Below are 14,581 nucleotides of genomic sequence, written 5' to 3' on the forward strand. Positions count from 1 at the left end.
TTTTTGGATTATAAAGAATTATATCATTACTCCGTATTTTTACTCCTAAAGAGAGAGAGAAAGTGAGGTTTACAAAATCCACTTTTACATAAGTTATACTCCGTTAGTGATATGTACTCCCTTCATACTTTATTATAGTCAGATTAGTCATTTAATCAATAAAAGGTATATTAGTGGAAAGTGTTTTATTTGAGCTTCCGGGAGGTAAAGAGAAATTATTCGAGGACATGAATTTCATTGAAGAGTATGATTTGTGTGTAAGATAAGTGAGGGTTATATAATAAAAAAGACTATTTGAAATAACTCATCAGGTGAATGAAAAATCAAGTATCCTATAAGGCTATAATATTTAGTCTAGTGGTAACAATCATGAGGTGGGATTTCTCGTATCTTCTACCATTAGAAAGGACTTTTTCATGTATTCGAGTCGGGTTGTTTTGTGAGAGATTGAGAGGCTCCGATTTGATAAGACTTTTTCTCCTTGAAATAATAAATTAAAACGAGGAGAATAACCAATTAATAACGAACCAAATAAAACTTGATAAGATTCTTATCTTAGATCCTATATTCTCTACATGTGTGCATTATATACAATGCGGTCGTAATGATGTAATTAAAAAATTTGAAGGGAATAAAAAAGCGCAAAAGTTAAGATTTGATGAGTTATTTTAATATTTTGTTACCTTAAAAATTAATGAAAATGAATACAATCCGTTACTAGGGCTGGCAATTTCACCCGAATTCATGGATAACCGAACCACCCGATCCGATTAAATGGATAAAAACCCGATAAAACACGGATTTTATATGGATGATGGATGGATCGGGTCGGATTCGGGTGGAGCTTCATCCATCCATCCATCCGCTTATATTTTTTACAAAATTTTCAAATATTTTTTTTACCTATTTGTAATACTACATAAATATATACTTCATATATACTAGTAATATAAGTTAAACTTCGTATAATAGTGTGAATGTTGGAAAATTTACAGATTTCGTCAACATATATATCAAATTATTAGTTAATGTATATTAGTATTATGACTAAAGGATAGTGTATTTTATTTCACCCATTGTCCACCCGATCCACCCGATTCATCCGCGGATGATGCATGGATTGGATGTGGATGAGAATTAAATGATGATGGATGGATTGGATGACGGATGAATTGTTGGCGGATGGAGGTGGATTACGCTTCACCCGATCCATCTCCGATCCATTGCCAACCCTATCCGTTACAAATATTTAGATTTAATGGTTCACAATATACGCGTATGATTAACTTTCCTTTTCAGGTTTAGCATCGTTTTTTATTTTCAATTTTATGATTTTGAAAAAAAAAAAAAAAAAAAAAACCGATACCAAACAGATCCTTATGTATTCGGTTTTTTACGCCTTTAAATAGCTGCACCCAACTCTCTCTCTTTCTCTCTCCTCCATTGAAACGCGTACTCCGAATTCTCCATTAGAGCACCTTCTGAGCTTTCTCTCTTCCGTTGAAGCAATTTCTGAGGTAAGATATTTTATTTTTAATCAAATTACCAAATATCAATTTTCTTATCTAGGGTTTTTTTGTTAATTTAATTGTTAGTACAGTCAATTTAGGGTTCTTCTAAGGGGGATTCTTGAACTGTTGATTGTAATTACTGACCTTATGAAAGATTTTAACGCTCGATTTTGTTGCTTTAATCTTTCTTTGTGCATTTTACGTTGATATTCTTAAGCGAGAAGAATTAATTTTATGTGATTGTTCTATGATTCTATCCTAATTTGGTCATTGAGAGTTTGAGTCAAATTTGATTGCCAATTTGTTGCTTTGTTCTTGCCTAATCGTGTACACAAGATGAACCCTTTTGAGGGTAATAGAGCCTGCCTAAGTTCTATTGAATTCGCTCGAAAGTTTAGCACCCAAAAATCCCTTGTAAGATGTTTGATGATTAATTAGGCTTCAACATAATCGAATCACTTCAACCATTCAGCCTAATTTTGCAGGCGTTTGCTTATAACCCTTTAATGTGAGGATGGAACTATGAGTATGGCCTTTACTCCCTGGCTCAGGGACGGGCTTGGTTAAGCGATGGGTATTTGATAATTGTCTAATGTTTCGAAAAGTGTGTTGTGGCCAGGCATGTGTTCTGTTGAAGAAAAATGCAAAGCAGTGTTTGTTATATTAGGTTGCAAGCATTCTCGTAGCTTTAAATTGTTGCTGTTTCTTTTTCTTTTTTTTTTTTTTTTAATAAATTTTAGTTGAGAGGATTATTCCAATACCTAGAACAACCCTGTGAGTTGAACTTTTGAAGGCATGCACAAAGACTTTACAATATCTGAAATTCTTTCAAATAGTAGTCCTTTAAGAGAACATTGTCTTATTAACCCCCCCCCCCCTCACTCACAAATGAGGGTTCTTAAGGAATGATTAGTGGTGGGCATGGGCCGTGCCGGGCCTACCGTGGGCCGTGCCTAGGCGGGCCATGAACAGTGTCGTGCCGGGCCGTGCCGGGCCACGGTGGAGGCGGGCCGTGCCGTGCCGTGCCGGCCTTCAAGCTTCCCCTGTCCACGGCACGGCACGGCCCACCGTGCCGTGCCGGGCCGCCCGTCGTGCCGGCCCACGGCTTACCCTTTTTTCTTTTTTTTTTTTTAAAAAAACAATTAAAAAAAACTTTAAAAAAACTTGAATTTTTTTTATGAAAGAAAAAATTGAATTGAATAATTATACAATTTAATATTTGAATTTAATAATTATTAAATTTTTTATGGAGTTAAGTTATATTAAATATTGTTTAAATTATATTAATATTTATTGTTCATTCATAATGGAAAATCGTCTGCGTTGGTTTGGACATGTAAGACGGAGACCCGAGGGTGCACCGGTGCGAAGAGTGGAAGAGTGGGACCATGGAGGGATTAAACGAGGAAGAGGGAGACCAAAGATGACTTGGTTGGAAGGAGTGAGGAAGGATATGAAGTGCATGGATTTACGTGAGGATGAAGTTTTGGATCGTAAGGGATGGAGGAGAAAGATTTATGTTGATGACTACACGGAATAATCAAATTTGGTTCATGTTAGCCGACCCCACTTTTGGGATTAAGGCTTTGATTGATTGATTGATTGATTCATAATTTACTATATATCATATTATTCATATAACTATATAAGTATTAGACAAAAATTAAATAACAATATAACATATTCCATAAAATTAAAAGTTGAAAAAATTCATTCATAAAAATTTATTAAGTAAAAGATAATATGAAGTACAAGTGTACAACTAACAATAATTAATGAATAACTTATTTTGTTATTTTATTATACGGCTAATGTTAATAGAGTACATAGCCAACATAGGAAATACTAACATTTTCACTAATTAATAGAGTACATAGGAAATACTAGAATTTTCGCTAATTAATATTAATTCTCGAGTTGTTGGTAATCTTCAATCAAGGTCTTCATTATCTTCTTCGTCTTCATCTTCGGCTTCATGTTCACTAGCTAATGCGGAGGAGCTAGTTGAACCAGAACGATCGGAACCATCGATGTTGTCGTTGGCCGTAAAAGTACGATCTTGGATGCGTTCTTGGGCATCCATCCAATCCTTCAAGCAAACACACATTTCTAGTGTTTCGGGCAACAAACTTGTTCTTCTATCGTCTAGAACCCTTCCCGAAGCACTAAAAGCTCGTTCGGAGGCAACGGAGGAGGCTTGGATGCTGAAAATATCACGTGCCATTGCCGCCAAAATTGGATGCTTTGTGCTTTGGGATTTCCACCAATCTAGGATGTCCATCCCCAACCTCGAATCTTCGTCCAAGCCTTTCATGAAGTCGTAGTTTAAGTACATTTGCAACTCCGAAACATCGCTTTGTGTTCGCCTTGATGATGATCCACTACCTGAAAACTTAGATAACATGTTAGCAGCTTGGGCCGCCAAACTTTTGCCCGTTTTACTTACGCTTTTGGATGTTTGAGAAGGGGCAAAATGAGTGACGGTTCCATATTTAGATTCATAAACTCTATATAACTCAAAAAATTTATCTTTCACATGATTTTTATATTCTTCGGCACCATCACCGAGTTGCATGCATTCATAGTAAATATCAATTAGCATAAATGTGCCATCATACTTTGATCTAGGATCTAAAATAGAAGCAAACATATAAACCATAGGAAGCTTAGTGTAATATTTACGCCATTTAGCCTCCATTTGTGGAACATAATCATTGTAATCTTGTTGTGATCGATGTTGAGAAAGAAGTTGAGCAAATAAACATGCATTTTGAAGGAAAGAATGAATGCAAGGAACATAAACAGAAGAAAAACAGTGAGTCATACTATATAATAATTGTAAAAATTGCATATATTTTTCACAATTATCCCAATCGGAGTCTGCTATCATGAATTGTGGATACTTATTATTGTAAAACAATGAAAATGGAACTCTATACGAAATTGCCTGACTCAACATGTCATAGGTGGAGTTCCACCTAGTTGGACAATCCGTTTTTATTCTAATAGGCTTTATCTTATTTTGCTTAAGATATCGCCTCCATTCCTGATACCTACTGCTAGAAGACATAATAGACAAAACAGCATTTCGAATTTTGGAATAGTATGGACCAATTGCTTCTTGTCCATCCTTAACACACAAGTTTAAAACATGACAAATGCATCTAATATGTAATGCATCTCCATCCATTATGACATTATGCAAGTTTGGTTTAATTAGATTAGCACTAGCTGTCATGGATGTTGCATTATCAAACGTCATGGACATGATTTTGTCCCTAAGACAATATTCATCAAGAGCACTCATAATACAATTAGAAATATTAAAGGCCATATGGGGGTATTCAAGCATTTTGAAATAAATAATACGTTTTTGCAATAACCATTCACTATCAACCCAATGACAAGTAACACACAAATAATGTAAATCATAACCACCATCCCATGCATCAGAAGTTATAGAAACTCTTGAAGTAAGAGTTTTAAGTTCTTCAATTAATTTCATTTTGTATTCTAAGTAAGTTTTCATGGCAGCTGTTTTAACGGTTTTTCGGGAGATTTTTTTGTGTTGGGGTTGTAGTGCTCGTTTAATGTAATTGTTAAACGGATCACTTTCAGCAAAAAGAAAAGGTTGTTCGGCTTGGACTATCATTCTCCCAAGTTCATCCCTATCCCTCTCATAATTGTAAGTGAAGCTATAAGGATGGAATTGAGAAATTTTTGGTTGAGTTGGGTCAGTACTAGGGGCACCACATTTTTCACTGTGTCGGTTTAGGTGCCCCGTACCGCCTTTGGCTGGAGCCGAATAAACATTACCACAAGTTTTACACTTGGCTTTTTCACCATCTTTACTTAACAAGAAATATTGCCAACATTTACTCTTTCGGTTTTTCAAAAGGGTCATTTCTTCTTCGGTGTACCATTCAATGAATGGGTTATCAGATGGGGGAATAGTATTTTGGACGGATGGGTCACTAGAGCCGGCAGGTTGTGTGTTGCTTGCTTGAGTTGTTTGATAGTTAAATTCAAAAGGCATATCATGTGCGGAGGCATAATAAGGTGGAGATTGGGTCCTTTGCCATGGTTGGAATGCCCCTTGTTGATCTAATCCGGTGGAAAAACCGGTAGAAAACCCGGGGTGGGTGGGATTGGCCATTGTAGGGATTTGCATAGTAGGGATTTGCATTGTAGGGAGGGGCATAGAAGAGCCTTCCAATGATCGTTTAGATTTGGCTTTTTTAGAGGAGGATTGGTTCGGGTTTGATGTCATGATTAATTAAGATTATTAACTAATAAATAATAATTAACAACAATATTAACAATTATAACAAATTAACAATTATAAGTTTATAACACTAACAAAGTAACAAATTATTACAAATTATAACAATTAACAAGTATAAGTATAACTAGTAATACTAACAAATTAATAACAATATTAATAACAAATTAACAAGTAAACAACAATTAAAATAATATTAATAATAACAAGATAAAGATAAGAAAGATCTTACAACCGTGCTTCAAAGCTTTCCACTAAACCGAAATCCAATTTTTTTTCTTAATTATTACTTAATTAGTAATTTAGTATAAGAGAATAAGAGATTAAGAAATATTAAGAGATTATAATTTATAAATTATAATATATGAGAATAAGAGAGTAAAAGAATGAGATGAGAAGATGAGTTGTGGAAAGAATTGGAAGTTGAGGGTGGTATTTATAGGTGAAAATAGAGCCGTTTATAGCCGTTTATAGCCGTTGGAGGGAAATAGAGCTGCTGTCAACTAGCCGTTACCCACGGGCCGTCGTGCCGGGCCGGGCCACTCAGCGGGCCGTGCCGTGCCGGGCCATATCCCGTTACCCACGGCCATAATTGTTAATATTGTTGTTAATTATTATTTATTAGTTAATAATCTTAATTAATCATGACATCAAACCCGAACCAATCCTCCTCTAAAAAAGCCAAATCTAAACGATCATTGGAAGGCTCTTCTATGCCCCTCCCTACAATGCAAATCCCTACTATGCAAATCCCTACAATGGCCAATCCCACCCACCCCGGGTTTTCTACCGGTTTTTTCACCGGATTAGATCAACAAGGGGCATTCCAACCATGGCAAAGGACCCAATCTCCACCTTATTATGCCTCCGCACATGATATGCCTTTTGAATTTAACTATCAAACAACTCAAGCAAGCAACACACAACCTGCCGGCTCTAGTGACCCATCCGTCCAAAATACTATTCCCCCATCTGATAACCAATTCATTGAATGGTACACCGAAGAAGAAATGACCCTTTTGAAAAACCGAAAGAGTAAATGTTGGCAATATTTCTTGTTAAGTAAAGATGGTGAAAAAGCCAAGTGTAAAACTTGTGGTAATGTTTATTCGGCTCCAGCCAAAGGCGGTACGGGGCACCTAAACCGACACAGTGAAAAATGTGGTGCCCCTAGTACTGACCCAACTCAACCAAAAATTTCTCAATTCCATCCTTATGGCTTCACTTACAATTATAAGAGGGATAGGGATGAACTTGGGAGAATGATAGTCCAAGCCGAACAACCTTTTCTTTTTGCTGAAAGTGATCCGTTTAACAATTACATTAAACGAGCACTACAACCCCAACACAAAAAAATCTCCCGAAAAACCGTTAAAACAGCTGCCATGAAAACTTACTTAGAATACAAAATGAAATTAATTGAAGAACTTAAAACTCTTACTTCAAGAGTTTCTATAACTTCTGATGCATGGGATGGTGGTTATGATTTACATTATTTGTGTGTTACTTGTCATTGGGTTGATAGTGAATGGTTATTGCAAAAACGTATTATTTATTTCAAAATGCTTGAATACCCCCATATGGCCTTTAATATTTCTAATTGTATTATGAGTGCTCTTGATGAATATTGTCTTAGGGACAAAATCATGTCCATGACGTTTGATAATGCAACATCCATGACAGCTAGTGCTAATCTAATTAAACCAAACTTGCATAATGTCATAATGGATGGAGATGCATTACATATTAGATGCATTTGTCATGTTTTAAACTTGTGTGTTAAGGATGGACAAGAAGCAATTGGTCCATACTATTCCAAAATTCGAAATGCTGTTTTGTCTATTATGTCTTCTAGCAGTAGGTATCAGGAATGGAGGCGATATCTTAAGCAAAATAAGATAAAGCCTATTAGAATAAAAACGGATTGTCCAACTAGGTGGAACTCCACCTATGACATGTTGAGTCAGGCAATTTCGTATAGAGTTCCATTTTCATTGTTTTACAATAATAAGTATCCACAATTCATGATAGCAGACTCCGATTGGGATAATTGTGAAAAATATATGCAATTTTTACAATTATTATATAGTATGACTCACTGTTTTTCTTCTGTTTATGTTCCTTGCATTCATTCTTTCCTTCAAAATGCATGTTTATTTGCTCAACTTCTTTCTCAACATCGATCACAACAAGATTACAATGATTATGTTCCACAAATGGAGGCTAAATGGCGTAAATATTACACTAAGCTTCCTATGGTTTATATGTTTGCTTCTATTTTAGATCCTAGATCAAAGTATGATGGCACATTTATGCTAATTGATATTTACTATGAATGCATGCAACTCGGTGATGGTGCCGAAGAATATAAAAATCATGTGAAAGATAAATTTTTTGAGTTATATAGAGTTTATGAATCTAAATATGGAACCGTCACTCATTTTGCCCCTTCTCAAACATCCAAAAGCGTAAGTAAAACGGGCAAAAGTTTGGCGGCCCAAGCTGCTAACATGTTATCTAAGTTTTCAGGTAGTGGATCATCATCAAGGCGAACACAAAGCGATGTTTCGGAGTTGCAAATGTACTTAAACTACGACTTCATGAAAGGCTTGGACGAAGATTCGAGGTTGGGGATGGACATCCTAGATTGGTGGAAATCCCAAAGCACAAAGCATCCAATTTTGGCGGCAATGGCACGTGATATTTTCAGCATCCAAGCCTCCTCCGTTGCCTCCGAACGAGCTTTTAGTGCTTCGGGAAGGGTTCTAGACGATAGAAGAACAAGTTTGTTGCCCGAAACACTAGAAATGTGTGTTTGCTTGAAGGATTGGATGGATGCCCAAGAACGCATCCAAGATCGTACTTTTACGGCCAACGACAACATCGATGGTTCCGATCGTTCTGGTTCAACTAGCTCCTCCGCATTAGCTAGTGAACATGAAGCCGAAGATGAAGACGAAGAAGATAATGAAGACCTTGATTGAAGATTACCAACAACTCGAGAATTAATATTAATTAGCGAAAATTCTAGTATTTCCTATGTACTCTATTAATTAGTGAAAATGTTAGTATTTCCTATGTTGGCTATGTACTCTATTAACATTAGCCGTATAATAAAATAACAAAATAAGTTATTCATTAATTATTGTTAGTTGTACACTTGTACTTCATATTATCTTTTACTTAATAAATTTTTATGAATGAATTTTTTCAACTTTTAATTTTATGGAATATGTTATATTGTTATTTAATTTTTGTCTAATACTTATATAGTTATATGAATAATATGATATATAGTAAATTATGAATGAACAATAAATATTAATATAATTTAAACAATATTTAATATAACTTAACTCCATAAAAAATTTAATAATTATTAAATTCAAATATTAAATTGTATAATTATTAAATTCAATTTTTTCTTTCATAAAAAAAATTCAAGTTTTTTTAAAGTTTTTTTTAATTGTTTTTTTTTAAAAAAAAAAAGAAAAAAGGGTAAGCCGTGGGCCGGCACGGTGGCCGGCACGACGGGCGGCCCGGCACGGCACGACCGGCACGGTGGGCCGTGCCGTGGACAGGGGAAGCTTGAAGGCCGGCACGGCACGGCACGGCCCGCCTCCACCGTGGCCCGGCACGACACTGTTCATGGCCCGCCTAGGCACGGCCCACGGTAGGCCCGGCACGGCCCATGCCCACCACTAGTGCTGACCCGGCCCATGCCCAGCTCTAGGAATGATACTTGGCTTTTGTTTTGGAATGAGTACTTGTTGAGAGTTTGAGACATTAGAATAAGGCTGGAATTTATGAGTTTACGATGTAACTAACTGAAGTTTTATGCTCATTCCCTAATTTAAAATGTACTTTCAATGTTAAGCAATGAGCTCTGTAACCAACTTTAGCACAATCTCATTTCATTGTGTCAGAATTGTTGCATTCACTTTCCAATTACCATCTTTCTTCTCCTTCTATATCTATATGTTAGTCCCATATACTTTTTTGGGCGTTTGAAAAAGATCTACCCATATTGATTATATTCCTTTTTGACCTATTTTTTCCCCTATTATACCCTCATTAAAATTCTCAATCATCGTTGATTCTGTTTGGTTTTTTCCTAGATTTCCACCGACATAACTTCATTCATTGAATTATTTTATTACTTCTTTCCAGATTCTTCCACTCTCTTCTCTTTCTTCAACCTCTCAATGGTCTTCCATGGTGCATGAAGAACCCTAGTTTTCTCTCTCCTCAATTTCAAGGCTAATCCTTCATAATTCTCCTTAATTCTTCGACATTGGTAAGTGAGACCAGATTTAACAAAGCCCTATGTGAAACCTTAACTTTCTCTCTCCTCATAATCTTTTATATCTGGTACTAATCCGACTTGTGATTTGTTGTTTATCAATAAAATTGTGTTTTCTGTCACTATAACGGTCTTTTAAGACTAAAACCTTGTCTTGATTGTTCTTTGTTGGGTCAGCTTGGTGTAGATCTGTTATTAATGTTGTTCTTCGTCGTTTTTCTCTTCTCAAATTACAACCATGGAGGACATGAATAATTCTGAGCGAAAATATGCAGAATCTGGTCATTTAATTTTCATAATTTTCCATATCTTTAACCAAATAAAAGTTGTATTTTAATTTTCATGATTTTTATTTAAATCTGATTGGTTAAAGCTTATGAAATGTTACATTTGATTGGTTAATTGTAATGGCAGTGGATTGATGACATGGCAATAAAATCCTAGCTAAGTCACATGCTCACCGCAATTATGGTTTATAATGATTTGGAATGAGCTGAAATGTAACTTAGATTCTTAAGATCTTCTTTTCTTATTTTACGTGATTGATTCTATATGGGACTAACATATGGAAACGGAGGGAGTAACTATTTTGTGTCACTTTCTTCCCAATATAACTGTCATCCAGTCCATCCTAAAAATTGTGCTTTAATTGGAAATGTTATCGAAAAAAGATTATATCGTGTGAAAGAAAAGACCAAAACATTACTTCCTTTTTTTCTTGAGTTGCTTTGAATGGTTTAGCTTTATAATTTCCTACATAGGAATTCGTATACTATCTTTCAGTCTTTCAAAAAGGCTATTTATAAGCACCAACCTCTTTTTAATTCAAACCTTTAGTGTGGAGCAAGTGGAACAATGTTTTTAGTTATAAAGGCTGTAGATGGACTAGATTTACTAAAATTTTTCTCATGGATGAATTCTGCATTGGATATATTGATTCAATTTGTCACCTGAACAAGTTCTCCAAGTATTTTATGATAAGCTAAGGTTGATGATAATGACTAAAATGATGATTGGTATCACCTATGAAGTTTTATTGATGTAATTAAAGCTTTATTACATCACCGGTTTGCATAATTTGGGACTATTGCTCTTGGTAATGGTATCCAATGGTTGTCAATCCTGTGTGTGCCATGAGAATGAGCCATTCTCGTTCTTGTAGTTCATCATACCTGGGTGATCTCTTTCCACTTGTCCAGTCATGATATACTATGTCAGTTCATAAACTTTTCTGATATCTGGTTTACTATATTTCTTGTCTAATCTAGTGTGTGTGTGTGTGTCCACATGGGACATACTTTTCATTTGTGTTTTCTAATCTGTGATTCACTAAGTCTAAACTGTGATTCAGTACAAAGTTCATGCATTTCTTTCACAAAGGGGTTTTAAGATGTTATTTTATTTTATTTTTATTTATTTATTTATTTATTTTTGCATTGTCAATTACTCTTGTTATGTGTCTTGTCTTGACTGTTCTTTTTCCAGTGTTGTTAGCCTCACGATATGGGGAAGAGAAAGTCAAGAGCTAAGCCTCCTCCAAAGAAGAGCCTCAAACTTGATACTGTTTTTAGCTGCCCCTTCTGCAATCATGGGACCAGTGTAGAATGCCGCATGTAAGTATATTTTGCATCTGTCTTATGTTTTTCTGTTTGAGTTCATGAATCTAATGGGGAAGTTAGATTTGCTGATTAAGTCCAGTTGTTCAATGAGGTATAACTATGTAAGTGCTTGTTTGGGTGACATGTAAAAGTATGAGAAGTGTGGAAATATGAGGTGTTTGGTTGGAAAAAATATAGGAATTTATATTATCTAAGAAGTTCTACTTTACACAAATTGATGAAAGAGGTGAGTGGAACTTCCTGTGTGTAGTTGATTTTCTATGTTGCTGAAACTCTTCAATTTACCTCAAATACCTGTGCAAAATCCTTGACATGCTTATATGGGTTTGGACACTTAACACTTCACTTTGGCTATTAAGTATTTTTTACAAAAGCCAAGTATGTCACTTTGGACATGCACCTAAGTCTGTAAAGTATCCAAGGAAAACAGCAAATCAGCAATGAATAAGGAAAATTAGTATACTTCCTTGGAAATATATTTGAGTATATCTATGGGCAAACAAACATCCTAGGTAAACGGTCTTCCTAACTTCCTATGTTCCAACCAAACACCCATAAAGTTGCATTAGGCTTCATTAGATAACAAATTAATTTGTCTTAGTCCAAAATGATGGAGTATTTTTGTAGGAAGTAATAAAGGATAGAACTATAAGACCCAAGAACTTGACAGTTTGACATGTTAACACCAATATACTTACTATATGACAGTTTTGCATTGCTCACGAGTAAAAAATTTGACCCAGCTAAACAAAAGCTCACAAACTGAAACTATAATTTCTTCCAAATGCACCACCAAATCGCCGACAGAGCCGAGCCCTTTCCCAAACTTCAGCAAACCCACTTTCATCCTTCTTATCCAATCAACAAAAACATCTTTATTGAATAGGGTTTAATAATCTAGCACATCTTTTCACCGAACAAGGTTGAAATGATATCACTTTTTAAGCAATTAAAACCCTGCATAGAGGGAATAATGAAATTAACATGAAGGGGAAAGTGAATACTCTGAATAGTGAATGTGACACAGCTATGTTCTAAGTTCTAGCCTTACCACGAGTCCATGATTATTTCTTCCTTCTTTGTGCTGTTTAGATCTTACTGTATTCATGAAGAATATTTCATATAAAAGCAGTGTAATCGGGCTAAATTTTGAACTGACATTGTATTACTTTACCCGATTTCTAGTGATATGAAAAACTTGATAGGCGAAGCCCAATGCAGGATCTGTCAAGAGAGCTTCAGCACTTCAATTACAGGTACTTTTCTGAGCCTTACTAATCGATCATCAACTTGCTCTACCAGTGTATTAAAAGCGCGCCTAGGCGCAAGGTGATAAAGGGTATGCGCTTAACTTGGTCCAGGCGAGGTGTTTTTGGTTAGGCGCACAAAGCGCGTGCCAAAAGCACACGAGGTGCACCTGAACCAAACTTCAGCCAATTTTTTTAACTGACCATATAGTGCACCTAGGCGCTGCAGAACCCCTTTCGCTTCAGTGAGCCTTGAGCTTTTTTTATACATTGCGCACCTAGGCGCTGCAGAACCCCTCTTGCTTCATAGAGGCGCACCTAGGCGCTGCAGAACCCCTCTTGCTTCAGTGAGCCTTGAGCATTTTTTATACATTGCGCTCTACATGCTGTCTGGCTTTGCATAATTCAATTACACACAACTGTGATTAAATTAGAGAAATTTGCATGTCATTGGGTTCATTCTGAAATGATGAACAGGGACATATTCCAGCTAGTATTAATTCTGGACATCTTAGTGGGTTTGCAAATTGTTTGTTATTATTATTATTACTTTATGAAACCCAATTTCTTTTTCCGTAGTAGCAAGATTTTCCTGTCATTAGGATGATTATGATTTGGTGATCAATGAATAAAATTTTACCTAGTGGAACTGGTATTTGAATAATTCTTTATCTGGCCTCATGTTGGTAGATTAGTTGATTGTCCACCCAAAAGGAAAAAAAAAAAAAAAAAAAAAAACCCAAACCTGATATGCTGCTTATCACGGAATCTACCCACAATCTTTCTCTATTTCTCTATCCTCACTTTCCTTCCCTGGCTCCCTGCTATGGCAAACGAGGTTGATGTTTTGCCTGTTAGATTGGCATATTAAAGCTGATGTTATTGCTGTCCATTGCAAAATTTGGATTCAATTTTCATCTACTATTCTGTGTATAATCTGAGGATTTGAGTTTGACTGATATTATTTTTTGTACCTTTCCTTTTGTTGTCTGCAGCTCTGACTGAACCGGTTGACATGTAAGTCTGACTTACTCAATAATATCTTGTGAGTTCTACTGTCTACTATATTCTCTTTATCCTTACATTACTTTTGTATTTACAGATACAGCGAGTGGATTGATGAGTGTGAGCGAGTCAATACCGTGGAAGATGATGCTGAATAATAAAATTACGAAGGGCAAGAAGGCTGTTAATCTGTCCAATGAAATAATCGTCCCTTGCCCATTGTTTATGCTATGGATGTGCTGGATTAGTGGAACCATATGTCTCTAACTACTAAAATGTGGGCTGTATCTAAACTTTGTATTATGAGAAATTCAGCATCTCATGTTCAGTGACTACAGTAGATCTTAGGCAAAGCAACTGGTTTGTTCTTGTAAGTTGTAGCATATGCCATCTCGGTAGCTTGCTTTCTGAATGTAACACAACTATAATACTGATTGGCCAAGAATAGTCTGAAGTCTGTACTAGATGTTTGGCCTTATTTAAATTTTTCATCAGTCCCCTCTAGTTTTATATTTATACATAAATGAAAGTTTTGGTTTGGCCTATAAAACTCGACAACAACAATATTAGATTAATTAATTTGGTGGAGTTGAACTAACCATGGGAAAAAATTC

General features: G+C 35.7%; 1 protein-coding gene across 2 annotated transcripts; it reads left to right on the forward strand.

Annotated features, from left to right (window-relative positions):
• The first annotated feature begins 1,365 nt into the window (after positions 1-1,365).
• LOC145580302 (transcription elongation factor 1 homolog) lies at positions 1,366-14,464 on the forward strand. 2 transcript variants are annotated; one of them, XM_081637730.1, is made up of 6 exons: positions 1,391-1,517; positions 9,964-10,090; positions 11,582-11,709; positions 12,901-12,971; positions 13,958-13,979; positions 14,065-14,464. In XM_081637730.1, the coding sequence occupies exons 3-6, from the start codon at positions 11,600-11,602 to the stop codon at positions 14,123-14,125; spliced, it is 264 nt and encodes an 87-aa protein (XP_081493856.1). In that variant the 5' UTR covers positions 1,391-1,517; positions 9,964-10,090; positions 11,582-11,599; the 3' UTR covers positions 14,126-14,464. The 2 variants fall into 2 exon arrangements, with proteins under 2 accessions (XP_081493855.1, XP_081493856.1); XM_081637729.1 differs by lacking the exon at positions 9,964-10,090 and having other exon boundaries at positions 1,366-1,517.
• The last annotated feature ends 117 nt before the right edge of the window (positions 14,465-14,581 follow it).

Source organism: Chenopodium album, chromosome 14, assembly GCF_948465745.1.
Source record: "Chenopodium album chromosome 14, dcCheAlbu1.1, whole genome shotgun sequence".
In the NCBI taxonomy this organism is placed as follows: Eukaryota; Viridiplantae; Streptophyta; class Magnoliopsida; order Caryophyllales; family Amaranthaceae; genus Chenopodium; species Chenopodium album.

Bases quoted from the DNA above. Each gene is read 5' to 3' on its own strand.
- LOC145580302 (XM_081637729.1), top strand. From the start codon at position 11,600: ATGGGGAAGAGAAAGTCAAGAGCTAAGCCTCCTCCAAAGAAGAGCCTC. The intron at 12,972-13,957 runs GTACTTTTCTGA...TGTTGTCTGCAG, and splicing joins CTTCAGCACTTCAATTACAG to CTCTGACTGAACCGGTTGAC. The intron at 13,980-14,064 runs GTAAGTCTGACT...TTGTATTTACAG, and splicing joins CTGACTGAACCGGTTGACAT to ATACAGCGAGTGGATTGATG.